General features: G+C 41.7%; 2 protein-coding genes across 3 annotated transcripts in view; both read right to left on the reverse strand.

Moving 5' to 3' along the window:
• LOC121708956 (barrier-to-autointegration factor-like) lies at positions 1-13950 on the reverse strand. The gene is made up of 3 exons (XM_042091939.1): positions 13823-13950; positions 10950-10953; positions 1-890 (listed from the first exon to the last, which is right to left on the reverse strand). Exons 1-3 carry the CDS (start codon positions 13948-13950, stop codon positions 744-746), a joined length of 279 nt encoding a protein of 92 aa, XP_041947873.1. The 3' UTR covers positions 1-743.
• The window catches only part of LOC121709344 (seipin-like), a 14324-nt gene continuing 6365 nt past the window's right edge, over positions 13856-21814 (reverse strand). For both annotated transcript variants that reach the window (XM_042092665.1, XM_042092664.1), the window contains exons 4-6: positions 16735-16878; positions 15551-15685; positions 13856-13980 (exon numbers count right to left, since the gene is read on the reverse strand). In XM_042092665.1, coding sequence (XP_041948599.1) covers positions 13957-13980; positions 15551-15685; positions 16735-16878 — 303 coding nt within the window. In that variant the 3' untranslated portion in view covers positions 13856-13956. The remainder of the gene's footprint in view (positions 13981-15550; positions 15686-16734; positions 16879-21814) is intronic.

Here is a 21814-nt window from a genome sequence, read left to right on the forward strand (position 1 = left end):
CTATCTTTACACTTTATTGTTCTTTCAAACATGTATCGATTCTTTAAACAAACCTTACAGACAAATATTACATGCTGAAATCATCGGTTTAACAGTTGTGAAATGGAAAGAAGAAAGCATGTGACAATGGAAAACATTCTGTGCATTATGTCTGCGTTCACATTTTGGCCAATGGTGACAGGCAGTAGCTTTAATTTGCGTGTGCTCAACATATCTAGCAGCAAGACGACCTTCTACTGCTGTGCCACTGCCACGCTCAGCTTTGCTTTGTGTCGTATTTGGATAAGAAACAGACCCAAGGGCCAGCCAGTCATGTTTGGAACAGGAGAGAGAAACAATGTTGTTCTACACCCAATGAGACTGCATATATTTAAAAACATATCCTTCAAAATCGCTTAAAAACTGGATCAACATTAGGTAGCTTGCATGATGTATGCCAACAGTATGTGTTTGTAATACGCATTTTCACTGGAGATTAAATAACAGTCGAATAAGGCATCCTTTAACCGAGCAGTGAAGACAATCAGTAGACCACAGACGCTGCTCACGTGAACGCGCCCAACTTGTGTTAAGAGTCATGGTAGCTGAAACTCAAACCCAAAACTGAAACCCAAAGAACTAAAGAAATTATTTAGAACCCCCATCCATGACATGTCATCAGTTATACGCAGAAGCTCAGCAGACAATCTGGAGCTAGACTAGACATTACGGCAGATGGGCGCTGCAGATGCGGAGCTGGTCGTCTACAGGAAGGAGTCGCACCACTCTCGAAGGCAGCCGTAGCAGTCACCTTGCTGTTTGGAATTGGCACCACATGTGTCTTTCAACCAATCACGGAAGAGCTCTTCATCCTTCTTCAAGACCAGGAACTGGCCAAGTACTACGTATGCCTGCAGAAAGGGAAACAGCAGGAGAAAAAATGAAGGAGTGGAAATAAAAACGTACAAAAATACACAAACAAAAACAAGCACTGTTGTGGTATAGATAGATACTTTATTGATCCCCAAGAGGAAATTCAAGGTCTCAGTAGCATACAGACATTCAAATTCAATTATTAGAGGATAACCCCTTGAGATGGACATCTCATTTTCGAGGGGGTCCTCAAAGTAACACAAAACACACTCACACATACTAAAGCTCTTCCTCACAACCAACCACCCCAGCCTGTCCCACCACTGTCCAAAGCATATTCACATAATCAGTATGGTAAGATATGAAGATATTACAGGAGAGAACCACATTTAGAGACATCACACACAACATGCACTTACAGCAGAAAAAGTAATATAAGTAAATAAATATAAAAAAACTCTACTGCACAATAGAGACAGAAGAAAGAAAAAAAAAAAAATACTAAAATACAAAAAATACTAAAAAAAAATAAATAAAATATCCACATAGTGTGCTTAAAATTGACGTTTTGTTTACATGTGTTGAATGGAAATCAATGGGAGCCGGAAATCGGTAAATAGTGGTCACCAAAGAGAATGTCTCTGGATAGCGAGACAGAGGGTCTCTTATAGCCACAATGCAATGCAGCGTTATTGCGTTTGTGGAAAACGTTATGAATCTCTGTGAAAAGGCTTCTATCCCAAATTAACATGGCAACGTTGCCTAGCCTATGCCTAAAAGGTTGAAGACATCTTGTTGTCTCTTGTCTCTCTTAGATAGATCATAAAGGCTCATCAGTGTTTCCAACAGAATTTGATTGCATTTGTGAAGGAAGGGGGGGGGGGTTAAGATTGTCTTGGTAGTGTATAGGTCTAATTAACTGTCACTTTAAGACGTTTGTGAGGGAACCCTTGCAATTGTAACACAGTTCAAAGGCTGCTGATGTGTGGATGCAATTCATAACGTTTTCTACATAGTTAGATAAAATAAAGGTTCGTAGGCTACTTCTCCTTGGGACAAGCACTTTTGAGTCTTGCAACTCTTCTATTTACATTTACTTTTCCATTTACAGTACATCGGGATTTTGCAAACATTCAGTGTCAGAGGCAATAAAATGAGCCCTGAGTAATGAAATTGACAAGCAGCTGTAAGTAAGCATGCTAAACTCGACATCCAAACAGTATTCTAACGTTGAGATACTGCTTGATTGCATAACTTAACTTAGTTTAGTCTCCTCAATGTACTATGTTGTGATAAGACCTTAGCAGAGTTTTTGTTAGCCCACTGGAATGTTAATGGGTGGACGCTGTCAAACAGTGAACTAGGAACTAGGAACAGGAATTACCCTGTTGATTTTCTGTCTTCAGAGAGGTGTTGCAGCGCTTTACTTGAGGTAATAGGCCAATTACAGATTGTACAGGAAAATCAGGAAAAGATGGACCAGTGTTATACTAATCTCTGTACTGTTTTACATGCTGAGATGGAGAAATATTGTTAAGTGAAAAAAATGGGTTCTACAAAGAAATATTATAGAGCTAAACAACCTTATTGGAATAATGAGTTATGGTTGAAGTTGCGTTCTGCAGAGAGAATATTCCTTAAATGTGGTCCTGGGGAACCTTGGAAGAGGAGGGCCTTGCATAATGAATTCATACAATGCCAGGCTAATTTTGATAGACAGCTCAGGTTCTTCAAAAGAAGGTTTAAAAGAAGCCAAGCCCTCAAATTAGGACAGTTACAAACTGGTAATCCTCAGCAATTCTGGAGGGAAATACATAAGTTAGGCCCAAAAAAGAAAAGATCAGTACCCATGGAGGTTCTATTGGAAAGTGGAGGTTCTTCTTGTGAATCTGGTCAAATATTTAAAAAGTGGGACAAAGATGACAGTGAATTATATGCTTATAGTAGTTCCACCTTATTTGATGATCATTTCTTAGAAGTAACCTGTGAAGTAAAACTTGAGCTGGAAACTGGGATGAATACTATATACTATCAAAATGATATACTGAACAGTGATATTACATTAGATGAGGTACTTAAAGTGCTAGACAAAGCCAGTGCTAGACAAAGCCAAGGAGAATAAAGCTGTGGGCATTGAAGATCTCCCTAACGAGGTGCTGAAGAACCCTAACTTGTGTAATGTCCTACATTGTTTGTGTCACATATGTTTTCAAAATGGTATTATCCCATCTGAGTGGAATAGATCAATACTCAAACCCATCCCGAAATCTATAAAAGATGACCCTAGAGTCCCGTTGAATTATAGAGGGATTAGTTTGATCAGCACAGTTTATAAAATTTACTCAGGAGTCCTTAACACTTAACACTAGTGACTTAATACTTTTTTGGAGGTTTATGGAGGGTTGGTAGATGAACAGAATGGTTTTAAAAAAAACAGGGCCTGTATTGATACAAGCCCTTTATAAAGACCCCATTGCTTTTGTACAAATAAATCATTTAAAAACAGATTGGTTCCCAACGCCTTTTGGGGTGAAGCAGGGAGACTTACTCTCCCCTTCCTTATTTGCTTTTTATATAAATGATTTAGCTCAAGAAATTAAACAGGGTAATTTTGGTGTGCCAATTGAGGACATGAATTTAAGTATTCTGCTTTATGCAGATGACATTGTTTTGATAGCTGAAAAAGAAGTGATTTTACTAAATATGCTGAATATTATTTGTTCATGGTGTAGTAAATGGCATCTTACTATTAATAGCGAAAAAACACAAGTTGTTCATTTTAGGAAAAAAAGTGAACTACAGAGTATTCATACATTTCAGTTTGGCCCTGTGCCCTTAAAGTATACTCGTCATTATAAATATCTTGGTTTTGTTTTTGATGAAAATATGAAATTTACAGAGGGAAGGAAAGTATTAGCAGAGTCTGCTGGAAGAGCTTTAGGTTCTGTGTTGAGTAAAATGAAATTTTGTACAGATCTTGGTTTTTCTACATTTACACAACTGTATAAATCTTTGGTTGACTCTGTTTTATTTTACGCTGCTGGTGTTTGGGGCTTTGAAGAGGTTCTTGACTGTAACTCTGTTCAAAACCGTGCTTTAAGGTGTTTTCTTGGTGTGCATAAATATGCAGCAAAGGTAGCGGTTAATGGGGATGCAGGATGGGATCCATGTATTGTAAAATAAAGGTGTGAAATGGTGCGATTGTGGAACTGCCATGTCAGTCTCCCAGAGGAAAGGCTAACTAGGAAAATTTTTAATTGGGATAGAGCATTACCCCTGGTCTGGAGAGGTTTCAATAATACTGTATTCGTCTGACTTGCATATAATGTACCAAAATAATTTGCAATGTAATATAAATGTTGTCAGACAAAGACTGTTAAGTAAATATGTAGATAATGGAAACAGGACATATGGAAGAAGCCAAAACGTAGAAATTATGTTCAATTTAAGAATGATTCTGTAACAGAACCTTATATTTTCCTTAATCTAAAGAGAAGGCAGAGGTCCCTCTGTGCTCAATTGAGAACTAGTACCTTACCTCTGGCAGTGGAAGTGCGTCGATTTAAAGGTACACCTGAACACTTACGTTTGTGTGAATTCTGTGATCTTCAGGTTGTGGAAGATGCAATCCAGATATATTTTGGGAATATGAGATTTTATGCTGGCTGTTTGAAAATGATGTTTTTGCTTTGGCAAAGTTTATAGAAAAGGCCTGGTCTCTGCGGCAAAGTATTTTGTACTGACAACGCAAAGTTAGTGTGGTTAACGTTAACATTTCTTGAATCGGAGTGACATCTGCTGTAAATTAGGTAAAACTACCTGCTCGTGATGACATGCTGATTGTTTATCCCCAGTTAACATGAATCCCATTGAGATCCGTAACACCGGTTTTCATTCGAAAGAACCATGTACATATGTAGATAAATAAAACGCATCCCTGTGAGCATTCTGCTTTCAGCCGAGCGTCTAGGGACAGTCTACAAAGAAAATCGAAAGTGGATACAAAGATACATTTAAATAGCTTCACTGTTATTGAGCCTAGTGCTTCCAAAATCACAACACATATTTAGGGCCTCACTAGCAACATACTACACCTGCTAATTATGGAAAAACTGACTCGCCCTATTTATATATTTTTATTGGGGGGAAAATTCAATAGCTTCCCTGTTATTAAGGCTAGTGCTTCCAAAATCACTTCACACATCTAGGGACTGATGTGTCATAAATCTAGGGATTTGATGTGGTCTTCAATGGTCTATCTCTATATGTAATATTTGATGTGGTCTTCAATGGTCTATCCCTATATGTAATATTTGATGTGATCTTTAATGGTCTATCCCTACATGTAATATTTGATGTGGTCTACACTCAAATGGTCTATCCCTATATGTAATATTTGCCTGATGCCTATTGATCTGCACACACACATTTCAAAGCTTCAGACTCAGGTCATTTGGGAGTCCAAATATGGGCTTCCAAAAGAGTCACCTCTGCCGGAGAGGGTTTTTGGACCCCCATGAAACCCCCACCAGTGGTACCATACCCTTCAAATTAATTTTGCCAAGAGCAAGGTTCCCACATATAACAAATAATCCTGTTTAGAATATATGAAATATGATCATTAATTGTGGTGCTAGGGCCACCCAAAAAGAGAAAAATCACACATGCCGTCAACATTTTTTAGGACTTTGGTGACCCACCTCTCACCCAAACAGTAAGGAATGTTGATTCTGCCTCCAGAATTGTGTAGTACAGGCTACAGTGAACTACCACACCAGTTTCCAGCTACCACACCAGTTTCCACTATTAGAACAAACGTTATGGGCTTCCAAACATGGCAAAAGATGAAATGTGAAATTCCAATGTGTCAATTAGGGCCGTGGCACCCGAAAATCAAATGGACGCTACAGGAAAACCATTTGAGATATTGACCTGAAACTTCAGATTCCTTTGTTTGGCAACATGACAAAATCTGAGAGGTGTAATGTGGCTGAGTTGTCGTGGAATGACCCTATATATATATATATATATATATATATATATATATATATATATATATATATATATATATATATATATATATAATACTATGCATGGTGCAGTCAATGGGGACTGAATGGGGTGGATTATAAAGCTGCTCTTGGCAAGGGCCCATACCACTGCTGATGTATTGTTGGCGTGTGCCATCTGCCTTCATGGTCAATTATCATTTAAGCAATATCTCTCATCTCTAGTATAGTTAGACCAGCTTGAGCTCTGCTTCTGCATCAACACTCCCTGTAGGTCTCTCCACCAGAAGTTGCATAGATTCCATGTTCTACAGTGTTGTACTGTGTTGCCTTAGTAACGTGAGTGGAGGCTTAGCTAGTGGAGAGGTAGTACCAAGGGTAGAGGAGAGATAGACTTCTCTGCATAGTGTTTCTGTGTTTCCATGTTTGTGTACGTACTGTCCACTAGCCTACTGTTTTACTGCTACACTGTTTACATGCTATATTAGCACATATGCATATTCCCCCCCCCTCCCTCCCTCCCACAGCCTGGGTTGTGGCCGTACTTAATACTTAGTTTTTTTTATTCAATACTTGACCAATGGCTGCAACCCTATTACTTCAACCTATTCTTGCACTGATATAGTTTTTATATTACTTGTTTACATTATTCTCTTAGACTTACTTATTGGCACCATCACCATGACACTCACTGTCATAGAGCACCTTACCATGCATATGGAACTATAGGCTCAGTCCCTGCCCTATCATTGCAAGAGCCTCATGCTTGATCATCCTTAAACTAACGCCACTGACTTATGCCAGCAACCATTTCACTTTGATAATAAACTACATTTTGGTACAACATATATAGAACAGGAATAACAGAATTTGACTTCAGCAGTGAGGAGAAATTTTATGCAAAGTGTCAGCCCCGAAGACTGTGCCCATTGCCTAAATTTGTGGTCGTTTAATGTCGAATGTCAAGAGTAATTACATTCCAAAACGTACCTTAATGACACTCCACAATTTATAAAGGAACAAAGTTTAAAAAGAAAAACACAATATATCAGATGGATTACACGAATAATTGACAAGGAAGTACAAGATTATTCGACGGTCGCTTCTTTTCTAATATATATAACATATTTCAGGTCACTAGATGGCGGCATTTCACTGCACTTCGGGCCTTTTTTGGATGTAAAAGCAAGCAGTGAAATAGCGTCATCTGGTGGCCGTGCAGCACAATAGCACCATGAAATATTTAATTTAACAGGAAATTATGGTAGAAATCTAGCCTGACGTTGCCATACTCAATTCTAGTCAGAATATGAGTCTGATACTGCTCCATTGTGGTCAATCAGAGATTTCAAACGAACGAGGGAACAACATGTCACAATGCAACACGCTGTTTTCTCTTGATGAAAGTAAAACCATGAGTTTTCCCACATCTCAACTTTGGCCAAAGTTTTCAGAAATAATCGTTTTCAGTGATAAAACCTCATTAAATAATATGCATTTTCCATATGGGGTCTTAAAAGCCATGTCTCCTTCTAGCCACAGCTTTTTTGTTGCAAACATAGGCCTAATCTAAGTGTGCTCAGATGATGTGATAGACGAGGCGCTGTTGCTCACCTGTCCATCATCGTAAAGCCCGATTTGATTGGTCCACCAGATCCAGGGCGAGTATATTTGCTCCACAATGGAGCAATGCCAGACCGAACTTCCCGACCTCAAATGTTGTGGACGGGACTAAGTTCGGCTGGCACCCAGGCTAGTACAAATCTTGTTTTTTCTTACTAATTCTAATTATTCGTGTAATCCCTCTGATATATTGTGTTTTTCGTTTTAAACTTCGTTCATTTATCAATTGTGATGTAATATGAAGGTATGTTTTTGAATGTAATTATAGCAAGAGGCTGGCGGACCACTGTCGGTCCATTGGGGCATAGCTCGCGGTCCGCTGGCATTTTCTGGCTCATTGGTTCGTTCCCTGGCGGGTTGCAGACAAATTGCCCAATATTTTGCCTAGGGCTGTCAATCGATTAAAAAAAATTAATCTAATTAATTACATACTCTGTGATTAATTAATCTAAATTAATCGCATATATAATTGTTGCTGTGAAAGTATTTTAAATATTTAAATTCAAATGAATCATTGAATAATCAGCATTAGTGACATTAAAGTTAAAAAAACTCTTATTATTATTTTCACTGTTCAAATAATGACCTAATATGCTGAGGAAATAAATTCAAAAGTGCTTCTGGAAGAAGTTTTTTTTGCACATACAAGGAATTTCAGGCCACAGATATAACTTAGGGGACACAATGAAAATAAATTAACACTCCCCTCAATGTCAACACTTATTTCTTTGCATTAATGTGTGACTATAGAGTTGATGAACTCCGGCGATATGCAAATTCCTTGCTGCAGACATTGCAGAGGACTTTATTTTCAACACTTTATTTTTTTATCAAAACCATCAGGCCGTTTTTTAAAAGTAAATGTTCCAATCAATGACCCAGGCAGCACGTTTTCTTCTCTCTCCATTTTACAGTCTAATTTTTACTGACTAGAGCGGCTCGGGGTCAAAGGTCATAGGGAATCGATTAATCTGCACTAATTGTTTTAATTGTTTTAATCAAATTAATTAATCAAAATTAATCAGTTATTTTGACAGCCCTAATTTTGCCACTATTGGTCTAAAATCTTTTTCATTTGTTCAGTTATACTCCATATATCATTTTATTAACTTTTCTTAATATTCATGACAAGTTAAATTTAAAGAGATGGTGGTCCAACGGCAGACCACAAGTGGCATACCACCAGCCATGGGCGTAGATTTAGGGTGGGACGCTAAGGACTAGTCCTAATCAAAATTTTAAGATGACAAAATTGTCCCCACCAATATGTTCCAGATTATTGTACAGCACTTTGTAACTTTGTTTTGAAAAGTGCTATATAAATAAAGATTATTATTATTATTATTATTTTAGCGAACTCATTTGTGCTGCTGATCATTCCGACAGCCAGCATGACAGTACAAGAAACGTCGTCATTTGATTGGCTGAAAAACCGAGGGGGAAGGGTTATCTTTCACGCACGCTACACGCACGGAGAGTGTCAAAGCCCTATGGTCAAAGCACAGGCTACTTTGCACTGGCAGTCAAGCGAGCGGGTGTGTCAACAACAACGGTAAGTTAACAGGGCTGTCTGCCAATACATGCCCCATAAAAGGCCAGAGTAAAACATTTTGATATTCCCTTTGCCCTTCAGCATGCACATGTTTGCCCCGTTTTGTGGTTTGTACTGTAGATCAGCTATGCCACCCAAGAAGAAGAAAGGGGACATACAAAGCGTTTTCATTATGAGTCTAAGTAAAATAACTAGCCATACAAACTGGCAACTGGTGACCAGGCTTTCAAATGCGAATTTTACTGTGTAAAATAACATTAGCTGTTAGGATATTACCCAGGATATTGTAACAGCTAAACCTAGCTTCTGTAATCTTTCAACCAAAGTTAGGAGTCATGTTGAATAAGGGTGTGCTGCACGGACAGTCGCATAGGCTATAGCACAGACTATAAGTCAAAGTCACCATCACTGTTAATTGGGCTGCCAATCTTGCAGTCACAATAAACAAACATTTTCCTGTTCCTATATTCTGTTTATGTAGGCTAGTGTATTTGTGAATGTAGCCTGCACAATGCAAAGAAATAAAAGATAAACTATGGTGTATTTCCATAGGCCTACTCATAGAAATGAACATTGCTAGACACCAGATATCTCTTCTATGATCTCATCCCAGAAAGATTCTATGATTGCCACTGATGTGAATGATCTCACAAATCACACAAAACAAAGCAAATTAAAAAAATCGCAAAAGTATTGAAATCGAGATTCTTCACTTACTATTGGTAGGGCAATTCCATGGAAAATTACATTTTTTGTAACATCCATAACGCCAATACAATGTGATGGTATGGTATGATGTTAGCCTAGAAATCTAGACGCACCCTAGCGACGGCAAATTAATTTGCTCAGCCTGTACGTCTAGTATCAAACCATAGGGATTTCTATTGGCTGACGCCGTGGACGTCATCCAATCACAGCGCTCTATTTTGTTAGAGAGTCTTAAGGCGGGCTTAACAGAAAGACGACAGTCCTGCGATGGTAGCTACAAGGAAGGTGGCTATGGCGAATGAAGAGCGGTTGTTTGAATCGGCGTTGGCGTCAACTTTGGAGGAGTTGGACTTGTGCTTTTCTTTGAAAGTTGAGCAACACAATGCTTCCATTCCTTTCGAAGAAGGATGTATCTGCCGTTTTGCCGACCGGATACGGTAAAAGTTGACTTCCCCGTTCACTGTTTTCATCGCTCTGGCCACGTCATCCTGCTCTTTGTTCTGATTGGTCGTAGCGCTGGCCTATTGCATGCCTAGGCAGTTTGAAAGACAATTCTCTGCCCGCCCCTTGGAGGCGAGGTGAATGGTTCAATTTCAGACTATACATTTCAATGATATAGGATGGCCTGCCAGGCTAGTATGATGTGAATGATTACATGAAATTTGAGCATATCTTTGGCTGATGAATGTAAATGAGAAAAAAATGCACAAAAAATTAAATGTTATCATTCACATCATACAAATGCCAAGGCATTTTACTGGCGTTATGGATGTGACAAAAAGTCAATTTTCCGTGGAATTGCCCGATATTGAAACAATGTTGGTATCGTGACAACAGGAGTTGGGGTTGTGTTGGGAAGCTGAGACCAAACCTACTGCCTTGCCACCAGCGGTCCGCTATCTGCCAATCCGATTTTGCTATCTAACGGCCGCCAGAGTAACCTGTTATACGTGACTCATGGACAAAGGGACTGCAAAGCAAATGCAATGCAAAGCACTCCCCGTCACGCAGCGGCAATTTTCTTCCTCCTGAGATTTCTCCCCATTGCTTGATCCAAATTTTGTTATTTTTGCTGTATATATGTTGTACGAAAATGTAGTTTCTTATCAAAGTGGAAGCCTAATTCCAAGGACGAAATTAAGTGCAGAAAAGAATGGCCTTGCTAGGCTATGGGTCTTAAAATCGCCAAAGTTTGGCTAGCCTACTATACTGCTCAAAAAAAATAAGGGAACACTTACAGTTTTCCACAATTGTTAAAACACATTTTTTGAAACCTTCCACCCTTTTCTCCATCTCAAACTACATTCACAGAATGTCTGAAAGTTCTTGCAAAATAGAACACTAGCCTGAAAAAATTGTACTTGTGCTCAGAACCAAACAGTGTCAGAGTACCAATCCAGTGTATGATTGAAGTGTTCCCTTAATTCTTTTGAGCAGTAGGCCTATATATTGCCCACATTGAAATTATGTAGCCAACAGCCAGTAGGTATGCTATAATCTGCTGCATGCAAACTCGACAAAGCTTGAGATGGCGCTCCCGATAACATGCCCGCCAGCAGGGCTGCCAACTTTTCAAAAAACCTTGGAGTGAGATTTGGTGGGGCCAACCAAAATTTTGCTGCGGAAATGTTTGTTTGGCTCGTTCAGCATTATACCGTACAGTAAAAAAAAAGTACATTGGTTCTCAGGTGTAGGGACCAGGGTCCCAGAGTTAAATTAACATTGGTATCAAAGGGATCTAGCCTAATGCTAGGACCATGGGCGATGGAGGCATTCTGAAAGTGGGTGGGACATTTCAGTGGGGGGTATGGGGGTCCTCCCCCAGAATTTTTTTTTTGGACTAGATGCAATTTCCTGAATTCTGGTACATTTTACCAGGTTATTTAGATACTTCTATATAACAAAATAAAGCCAGCCTACGAAATTAATAAAAAGTAAATCATGCATAATTTAAAAATAACTCAATATATAGGCTACTTGGCTACGCAATAAGGTTTCCATTACAGCACTGCGGACGTTCAATGAACGCATGAAAGCGGATACAGTAAATTAAATATCAAACTAAAGCGAAAATGTCATGCTTTTGAAGGCCTACCATTGTGCAGTCTAGCTGTGGTTAGTGACGTGATGCTGTTAATGGGGAGTTTTACATAAACCTATAGGTTATTATTTATTTGGCGTACAAACAGCACTGGTATTTCGCACGGCAATAGTGGGGGGGGGGGGGGGGGGGGGGTCCAAACTAACACTTTTAAAAAGTGGGTGGGTGTTTTGTAAGAATTTAAGAAATGTTTGTATATTTTAACTTTTAAATGCATCAATCTGGTGCACTTTTAAAAATAAATTCAGAGGTCAGACTTGCTTATTTTTATGGAAATATTTGTGCTGTAGCCTAAGCTATTTTGCACTTCAGAATTATAACCATGCATACACAGGTGGAATAGTTATGGTGATATTGCAATAAGTTCACAACCACAAAAACATATGGTCCATTTCACAGTTCAGAAATGTTCAGCACTCCATGAAATTATGCAGAAGTGGTCACCTGTGTTTTTCAGCTAGTTCATTTAAGATAATATATTGGTCATTGTAATGGCCATAGCCTACAGGCTATTCCTTTTTCAGGATGTACCCATATCTGCATGATGTGAATGTTTGCATATGGCTTATGTCAGGCTTTATATCAATATTTGTGTCTCCTTATTTGATTTTCTTTATATTTTTGCATTAATGTCACTAGAAAGCATGGCAATATAAATATCATTTATCTGTGTAAGTGGGATTGGCTGGAACCTGACAATATAAGAACCATGATAGTGGGATAATCTACTGAGCAATTTACAAAAATGTATGTAGGCCTACTGACAAATAGTTTACATTAGAATACATTATAATTTCGCCCCAATGAAGCTATGTAGAAATGTGTTGCAATTTCAAAAACAGAGGCATGCTTTATATCCTCGTATTCGGTACGGTTTGCTGTTTATTGTGCTTTTAGGTTTGCCACATGTTGTGTGAAGGGTTAGTGAGATATTACAACCGAGAGTAATGGGTGTGCACTGTGTGCAAAATGCAAATATGATTAGCCTAAATTGCACGTCGGTTCAATGATAATTTTCTCGCGAACCATTTATCACAGCAACTTGGCGCTAATATCATTGGAAAGCTTAGATTCCGCTCGTTCACATGATGTGTGATATCATGTATAGGTTTAGTTTAGTTGAACCTCATCTGCCAGGTATTTGACCTACCACGTTGACACTTCAGCGTGAAAAATACTCAAAGCATAGGCCTACCTGAAGCCGGGGGAATGCGCCTGGGATGGCTTTTGAAGTAGCATCGCAAATGAGAGAAAATTTAGAAAATTCCACAGACAGGGGGTGCTCTTGAACCCTCTCACCGTCTCTGAAAGCATAACCGTGGCTCAACAGGTAGATCTATAGGCTAAACTCATTTTTCAGGCACCTGACCGACCGGGTTGACACTTCAGCGTGAGAAATCGTGGGTGTGGCGTGTGAGTGTGTGAAACTAATCAAATGCGTGTGTCTCACGGTCAATGCGTGAGAGTTGGCAGCTATGGCCCGCCAGCCATGTATGTGTTCCGTATTGCCTGGTTTCAAACCCCGTTGACATTGTTCATGTTTTTTCAGTACACCTGTTTATTGTAATTTAAACTCTTCCTTCCCCTCCCCAAATTAGCATACGCTGCAGCCTGCACTCTCCCAAATTAACATGGACTTAGATCTGTAGATCTGTGGAGCAATGGTTCTGTGGTCTTCAACTAATCGCAGAAATAAGGTTATTTTTTGTACATTTATTATGGACACCTCAATACTATAAATGTTAACGCAGACTTCTGTATTGCACAGAAGTAGGCTTGGTATTATGACTGACTATTAGTCAAATCAAATAGAGCTGCCTATTGTGCAATGGAAACGTTTCGACTATGATTTTTTTAACCCCAAAACGTGAATCTTGCGAATCTGCCAATTTCTGTCTTACTTTACCGAAGTTTGTGCCTAAATGACTTGACAAAGCGATTCACTTCAGGACGAGATTTACTTGCAGGCAGGCTCACCTTATCTCATAATGCCTCTCCTCCAGACGCTTGCCCAGAACCTCTCCGATGCCTGCTAGAGCATTTACCGACTTCTCGCCCATGGGCTCGGCCACAAACTCTTTATGCTTTTGGGATGTTGACGACATCTTGGTTCAGGTGACTTCCGTCAAGCGCTTCTGTGTAAAACAAACACAAATGGGTAAGACTGCAATCCACTGCTGGAATCAACTGAATAGTCTATAGACAAGGGTGTCATGCAAATATTGTAGCACTGCGAGAAAATGAAACTGAAAGTTATATCTTACTGGAACTTAACTGTGTATCATTTTGAGTTTTAGAATGTGCTCTACATACAGTTAAGAAAAAGATTATTCATACCCCTGGCAAATATTGATTCAATGTTGATTTTCTCTTTATCGATATGTTTGTTCTGACTAAAAATGACACTACCACATGTCAAAAGGTTGTAATACAATGTGGTATAAACATGGAATCAAAAAAAGAAGCTTTATGAAAAATGGCATGTCCAAAATTATTCATACTCTTTTTAAATAATCAATGGAAACATCTTTATCTGCATTCACAGCTCTCAAAATGGTTCTTATAATACCTACCAAAGAAAAATAAAATTTTTTAGGGCAGCCGTGGCCCACTGGTTAGCACTCTGTACTTGTAACCGGAGGGTTGCCGGTTCGAGCCCCGACCAGTGTGCCGCAGCTGAAGTGCCCTTGAGCAAGGCACCTAACCCCTCACTGCTCCCCGAGCGCCACCATTGTAGCAGGCAGCTCACTGCGCCAGGATTAGTGTGTGCTTCACCTCACTGTGTGTCCACTGTGTGCTGTTTGTGTTTCACTAATTCACCGATTGGGTTAAATGCAGGGATCAAAAAAGTATATATACTTATACTTACTTATACTTACCAAGCCTCTCCATGTCTCCACAATGATTATAGACCGCACCTTTTTAGCTGCAATCCGGGTTTTGAAGCAGGAACGATTATTTGCCATCACTCTGGCCTTGTACTCACTTTTTTGACAGATTGAGGTCTGGACTCTGGCTGGGCCCTTCAAGAACATTCTACTAAACCACTTACCAGTAGCATTTTTAAAATATGTTAGAGCAGCAATTCAAACCGAATACCTAACTGAGGAATCCTTTACACTGGGCACCTAGAGAATGAGGCGGTACGGGTTGAAATAAATAGATGCGTGAAATGACTAATGAAGTATAGAGTATAGAGATAGTATAGAGACATTTGTAGTGAATGAATATAGAGATGTTTGTAGTGCATTAATATAGAGACATTTGTAGTGAATGAATATAGAGATGTTTGTAGTGCATTAATATAGAGACATTTGTAGTGAATGAATATAGAGATGTTTGTAGTGCATTAATATAGAGACATTTGTAGTGAATGAATATAGAGATGTTTGTAGTGCATTAGTATAGAGACATTTGTAGTGAATGAATATAGAGATGTTTGCTTCAGAGAGTTCTCATTCAGCAGAGTTTAAAAGGGTAAGAAATGATCAGCACGAGTCAACTCAACTACTTCATGACTGTAAATAGAGAGTCATGAGATCAGCAGCTTGTGGTCATCTCCTGAGGCCATGACTGTGTGCGTGTGTGTGTGTGTGTGTGTGTGTGTGTGTGTGTGTGTTTCAGATCATGTGTGAAATGAGCTGAGTACATTCACAATCTGTACCACAGCAGGAGACAAGTGTGTACACACACACACACACACACCGAGTTGTCTTTGTAGTCTGTGAAGAGCTCGAGCTCCAGGAGCTGTTTCTGCTCGGAGACGCCGGCCAGCAGCAGTGGGGAGAAGACCAGCGTGCTCAGCGTCTTGAGGAGACTGGAGCGAAAGTGCAGCATGGCCTGATGGGAAACAGGAAGTCACAGCAAGACACACACACACACACCATCACACACACATTACTGACAGCACAGCAAGGCAATATGACACAGATGTCATCAATCAGGATAGAGTAACCTGGTTTCTGTGATTCAGGTTATTAGTAAGTTATTAGGTGTTCTGCAGTAAACTATGTATCTTCAAGAACATTCTACTAAACCACTTACCAGTAGCATTTTTAAAATATGTTAGAGCAGCAATTCAAACCGAATACCTAACTGAGGAATCCTTTACACTGGGCACCTAGAGAATGAGGCGGTACGGGTTGAAATAAATAGATGAAATGACTAATGAATCAGAGGGCGGGGGGGCGGGGGGGGGGGGGGGGGGGGTCAGTAGACATGTGAGAGCACGGGGGCATCAGCAGTGACCGAGTCAGCGGTGGCACTAAAGAAAGCCTTGTATCTAATAAAGCATGTTCTCTGTTGGGGATGTGTCTGTGAAAGCCTTGTGTCTGTGAAAGCCTTGTATCTAATAAAGCATGTTCTCTGTTGGGGATGTGTCTGTGAAAGCCTTGTGTCTGTGAAAGCCTTGTATCTAATAAAGCATGTTCTCTGTTGGGGATGTGTCTGTGAAAGCCTTGTGTCTGTGAAAGCCTCGTGTTTAATAAAGCATGTTCTCTGTTGGGGATGTGTCTGTGAAAGCCTTGTATCTAATAAAGCATGTTCTCTGTTGGGGATGTGTCTGTGAAAGCCTTGTATCTAATAAAGCATGTTCACTGTTGGGGATGTGTCTGTGAAAGCCTTGTATCTAATAAAGCATGTTCTCTGTTGGGGATGTGTCTGTGAAAGCCTTGTATCTAATAAAGCATGTTCTCTGTTGGGGATGTGTCTGTGAAAGCCTTGTTCTGTAAAGCATGTTCTCTCTCTCTCAACTGTGGTTGTGTGGATTACCTCTCTCATCAAAAGAAACAAGAAAGAGAAAATAAAGATAGAAAGTTACTATCTCTTACAGATAGTTTGTCTGTAAGAAGAGAGAGAGAGAGAGAGAGAGAGAGATCATGATCACTCACTGAGCGAGCGACAGATGCAGTGGTGTGTCCATCTCGGCTATAGCAGGACATCTTCACCATGAACATCCCCAGCTGCTCATTCACTGGAGACTCCGGCAGCTCCAGCTCCAGAGACACTCTATATGGCTGACCAGGAGCCATCACCTGGACACCGAGAGAGGGGGGAGGGAGAGGGAGGGAGAGAGAGGGTGAGAGGGAGGGAGGGAAAAGGTGAGAAAGAGAGGGTGGAAGACAGAATTAAAAACACAGACACAAAAATAGATTAAGAATAATCAGGACAGCAGACATAACACATCAATTAAAGTCATTCTCAGAGGAGATGAGATTGAGACTGCCTAAATGAAAGAGAGTGATAGAGTGTGAGAGAGAGGGATAGAGTGACACAGTAAAGAGGGGCGGTAGGATGGGCCATATAGACTCAAAACTATGTCAAAATATTTCAACAGAGCAAACGAAACAAATCCTGTGAGACACACAGTTCATTATCACTCGCCTGCCTTGCCATTAAACTGCTACCACACTGAGCTGTGATCTCAGCTTTCCACACACACACAGGCTGTTGGTCCTGCCACACACACACAGGCTGTTAGTCCTGCCACACACACACGGGCTGTTGGTCCTGCCACACACACACACACACACACACACACACACACTGTTGGTCCTGCCACACAAGGGTGGCGCTCTGCCCTAAATCTGCCAAACAGGTCCGTCTCCAATGGCACTTACCAGACCCACCCATACGATATGGTGCCCACTGCATTCCATTAACTGGCATTCCTCGCTACAATCCGCCACACCCCACAATAAAACTAACATGCCACTCCACAATCTGGCATGCCACGCAATAAACTAACATGCCCCTCCACAATAAACTAACATGCCATGTTACACACAATAAACTAACATGCCACTCCACAATCCGGCACGGCACGCAATAAACTAACATGCCACACAATAAACTAACATGACACGCTACAATCTGGCACGCCACACAATAAACTAACATGCCACTCTAACTGACATGCCAAACTAACTGCCCCATGTGCCCCATGTCTAGGCTAGCTCACCTGGTCTCTGCCCTATGATGTGTGGGCTAGCTCACCTGGTCTCTGCCCTATGATGTGTGGGCTAGCTCACCTGGTCTCTGCCCTATGATGTGTGGGCTAGCTCACCTGGTCTCTGCCCTATGATGTGTGGGCTAGCTCACCTGGTCTCTACCCTATGATGTGTGGGCTAGCTCACCTGGTCTCTGCCCTATGATGTGTGGGCTAGCTCACCTGGTCTCTGCCCTATGATGTGTGGGCTAGCTCACCTGGTCTCTACCCCATGCAAACTTGACAAACTGGGACTCAGTACCTACCTCTGCACTGGCTACTGGACTTCCTCTGTCAGAGGCCTCAAGTAGTACGTGTTGGCAACAATATCTCAAGCAGCATCACACTGAGCACGGGGGCCCCCCAAGGCTGCGTGCTCAGTCCGCTGCTCTTCACCCTGCTGACCCATGACTGCACTGCAACCTACAGCAACAACCACATAGTGAAATTTGCTGACGACACAACTCTGGTGGGTCTCATCACCAAGGGCGACGAGACTCAATACAGGTTGGAGGTCGACCTTCTGACCACGTGGTGCAGGGACAACAACCTCCTGCTGAACGTCAGCAAGACCAAGGAGATTGTTGTTGACTTCCGGAGAGACCTGCCACTGACCATCGACGGTGCTGTGGTGGAGAGAGTGAGCAGCACCAAATTCCTGGGGGTGCATATCAGTGAAGACCTCTCCTGGACCACCAACACTGCATCACTGGCGAAGAAAGCTCAGCTCTACTTCCTGCGGAAACTCAGGCGAGCAAGTGCTCCACCAGCCATCATGACCACATTCTACCGAGGCACCATTGAGAGCATCCTCTCCAGCTGTATCGCTGTGTGGGGCGGAAGCTGCACTGAATACAACAGGAAAGCCCTGCAGCGCATAGTGAACACAGCTGGAAGGATTATTGGTGCTTCACTCCCCTCCCTGAATGACATTTACACCACCCACCTCACCCGCAAGGCGACCACAATTGTGAGTGATGCAAGTCACCCCGCTGACAATTTGTTTGATCTACGGCCCTCTGGGAAGAGGTACAGAAGCCTGCGCTCCCGCACCACCAGACTCACCATCAGCTTCATACACCAGGCTGTTAGGATGCTGAACTCTCTCCCCCCTCCACCCTCCACCCTCAGCTACAAAACATCCTGGACTTTGGACCCACAATGGCTGCCTTGCAATACTCCACTTGCACTACTCCACTTGTACACTTGCACACTTTGCAACTTGTTGTTGTTGTCCTGTTCTTCTGAACTTCTGAACACACTTCTGCTGCTCTTACATAACTTGCACCACTATGACTTTTGCACTATTATATTGACTGTCTACTGTATGCACAATTTCAACCCAAATTTTGCTGCTTTGTGCCTTCTTATTTACTTTTTATATTGTTTACTTGAATGTTATGTTTGTCTGTGGACTTAATTGGTAAAATATGTCTTGTCTCCACCGTGGGATAGTGGGAAACGTAATTTCGATCTCTTTGTATGTCTTGACATGTGAAGAAATTGACAATAAAGCAGACTTTGACTTTGAAATGTGTAGCTCACCTGGTCTCTACTCTATGATGTGTGGGCTAGCTCACCTGGTCTATACCCTATGATGTGTGGGCTAGTTCCCCTGGTCTCTGCCCCATGTGTAGCTCACCTGGTCTCTACCCTATGATATGTGGGCTAGGTCACCTGGTCTCTACCCTATGATGTGTGGGCTAGCTCACCTTGTCTCTACCCTATGATGTGTGGGCTAGCTCACCTGGTCTCTATGATGTGTGGGCTAGCTCACCTGGTCTCTACCCAATGATGTGTGGGCTAGCTCAACTGGTCTCTACCCTATGATTTTTGGGCTAGCTCACCTGGTCTCTATGATGTGTGGGCTAGCTCACCCGGTCTCTACCCTATGATGTGTGGGCTAGCTCACCTGGTCTCTATGATGTGTGGGCTAGCTCACCCGGTCTCTACCCTATGATGTGTGGGCTAGCTCACCTGGTCTCTATGATGTGTGGGCTAGCTCACCTGGTCTCTATGATGTGTGGGCTAGCTCACCCGGGGCCTGTACTACGAAGGGAGCTTAACCTACCCAGATGTAACCCAGGGTTACTTTGTTAAACTGGGGTTGACAAAACCTGGTTATCTTAAGTGGTGTTAATCGGTACTACGACGCTGATTATGAAGTTGATTTGTTAAGCCGGGGTTAACCTAATTGGAGTTTGTGCGCGTTCACATAAAAGGGGCGGGTTGCAGCGCAAGTCACCACTTTCAGTGATGACGCGATCACCTTATTTTACGGATGAGGAATGCACAATTATTATGACAAGTTATGAGGAATTAAAACCCACTCTACGACAAAAATTAAATACGTCGGCAGTGAACAAAGCAAGGCAAGGATGTTGGCAACGTATTGCAGATCGGGTAGCCTAAATGCCTAAAAGTAAAGTTTTATTTCCACATGTTCTTCAAATATGTGTTACGGAGGATTAATAGCTTGCGAAATGTATGAAATGAGTTGAAATAATTAAATTGCCTATTTTGAGTTCCTAGAAAGGCCTACAGATGCAACACAATTCAGAAGTGGGCATATAGATTACAGTAATAGGATAATTGAATGTTTAAGTAGCCCCCATTGACTGATTTAGTGTATGCCTAACCATTGCCAAACGCACATGGCAGCAGGTGAAAATGAAACACAAACACATTATTCAGAATAGTGGTTTATATAGTCATAACTTGCATTAATATTTCTTAATTATGAAAACATGTAGGCCTAGTATGCTTATCGCCTTCACTTGGCCTCTGTTTTAGAGCTAACAAGAAAAAGGTGTCTTTGAACACTACTGTAAGGCACCAGAGTGTTTTACAGTAGCAGAGGAGTTGGCCATTGCAAATAATAGTGGAAGGCCGATTATGGATGGAAGGGGTTGAGGGAGGCATTCGGTCAGATTCTGGTGCTGTGGAAATGTGTAGCCTTTATGTGCAGGGTACAGTAATATGACATTCAATTCAACAAGTTTGTTAAAATTGTGATTTTAATTTATTAGGCATTTATTAGGGAAGTTATGCCACACGTCATCAAGTTACTCTCGAAGTTACCCAGATAAGCCAGTAACCCCTCTTCGTAGTACAGGTCCCCGGTCTCTACCCTATGATGTGTGGGCTAGCTCACCTGGTCTCTGTCCTATGATGTGTGGGCTAGCTCACCTGGTCTCTATGATGTGTGGGCTAGCTCACCTGGTCTCTACCCTATGATGTGTGGGCTAGCTCACCTGGTCTCTATGATGTGTGGGCTAGCTCACCTGGTCTCTACCCTATGATGTGTGGGCTAGCTCACCTGGTCTCTATGATGTGTGGGCTAGCTCACCTGGTCTCTGCCCTATGATGTGTGGGCTAGCTCACCTGGTCTCTGTCCTATGATGTGTGGGCTAGCTCACCTAGTCTCTATGATGTGTGGGCTAGCTCACCTGGTCTCTATGATGTGTGGGCTAGCTCACCTGGTCTCTACCCTATGATGTGTGGGCTAGCTCACCTGGTCTCTACCCTATGATGTGTGGGCTAGCTCACCTGGTCTCTGCCCTATGATGCGTGGGCTAGCTCACCTGGTCTCTATGATGTGTGGGCTAGCTCACCTGGTCTCTGCCCTATGATGTGTGGGCTAGCTCACCTGGTCTCTATGATGTGTGGGCTAGCTCACCTGGTCTCTATGATGTGTGGGCTAGCTCACCTGGTCTCTACCCTATGATGTGTGGGCTAGCTCACCTGGTCTCTATGATGTGTGGGCTAGCTCACCTGGTCTCTACCCTATGATGTGTGGGCTAGCTCACCTGGTCTCTGCCCTATGATGTGTGGGCTAGCTCACCTGGTCTCTATGATGTGTGGGCTAGCTCACCTGGTCTCTATGATGTGTGGGCTAGCTCACCTGGTCTCTGCCCTATGATGCGTGGGCTAGCTCACCTGGTCTCTATGATGTGTGGGCTAGCTCACCTGGTCTCTATGAT

This window comes from Alosa sapidissima, chromosome 5 (genome assembly GCF_018492685.1).
Source record: "Alosa sapidissima isolate fAloSap1 chromosome 5, fAloSap1.pri, whole genome shotgun sequence".
NCBI lineage: Eukaryota > Metazoa > Chordata > Actinopteri > Clupeiformes > Clupeidae > Alosa > Alosa sapidissima.

Excerpts from the sequence above, each read along its gene's own strand:
- LOC121708956 (XM_042091939.1), bottom strand. The coding sequence starts at position 13,950 with ATGTCGTCAACATCCCAAAAGCATAAAGAGTTTGTGGCCGAGCCCATG.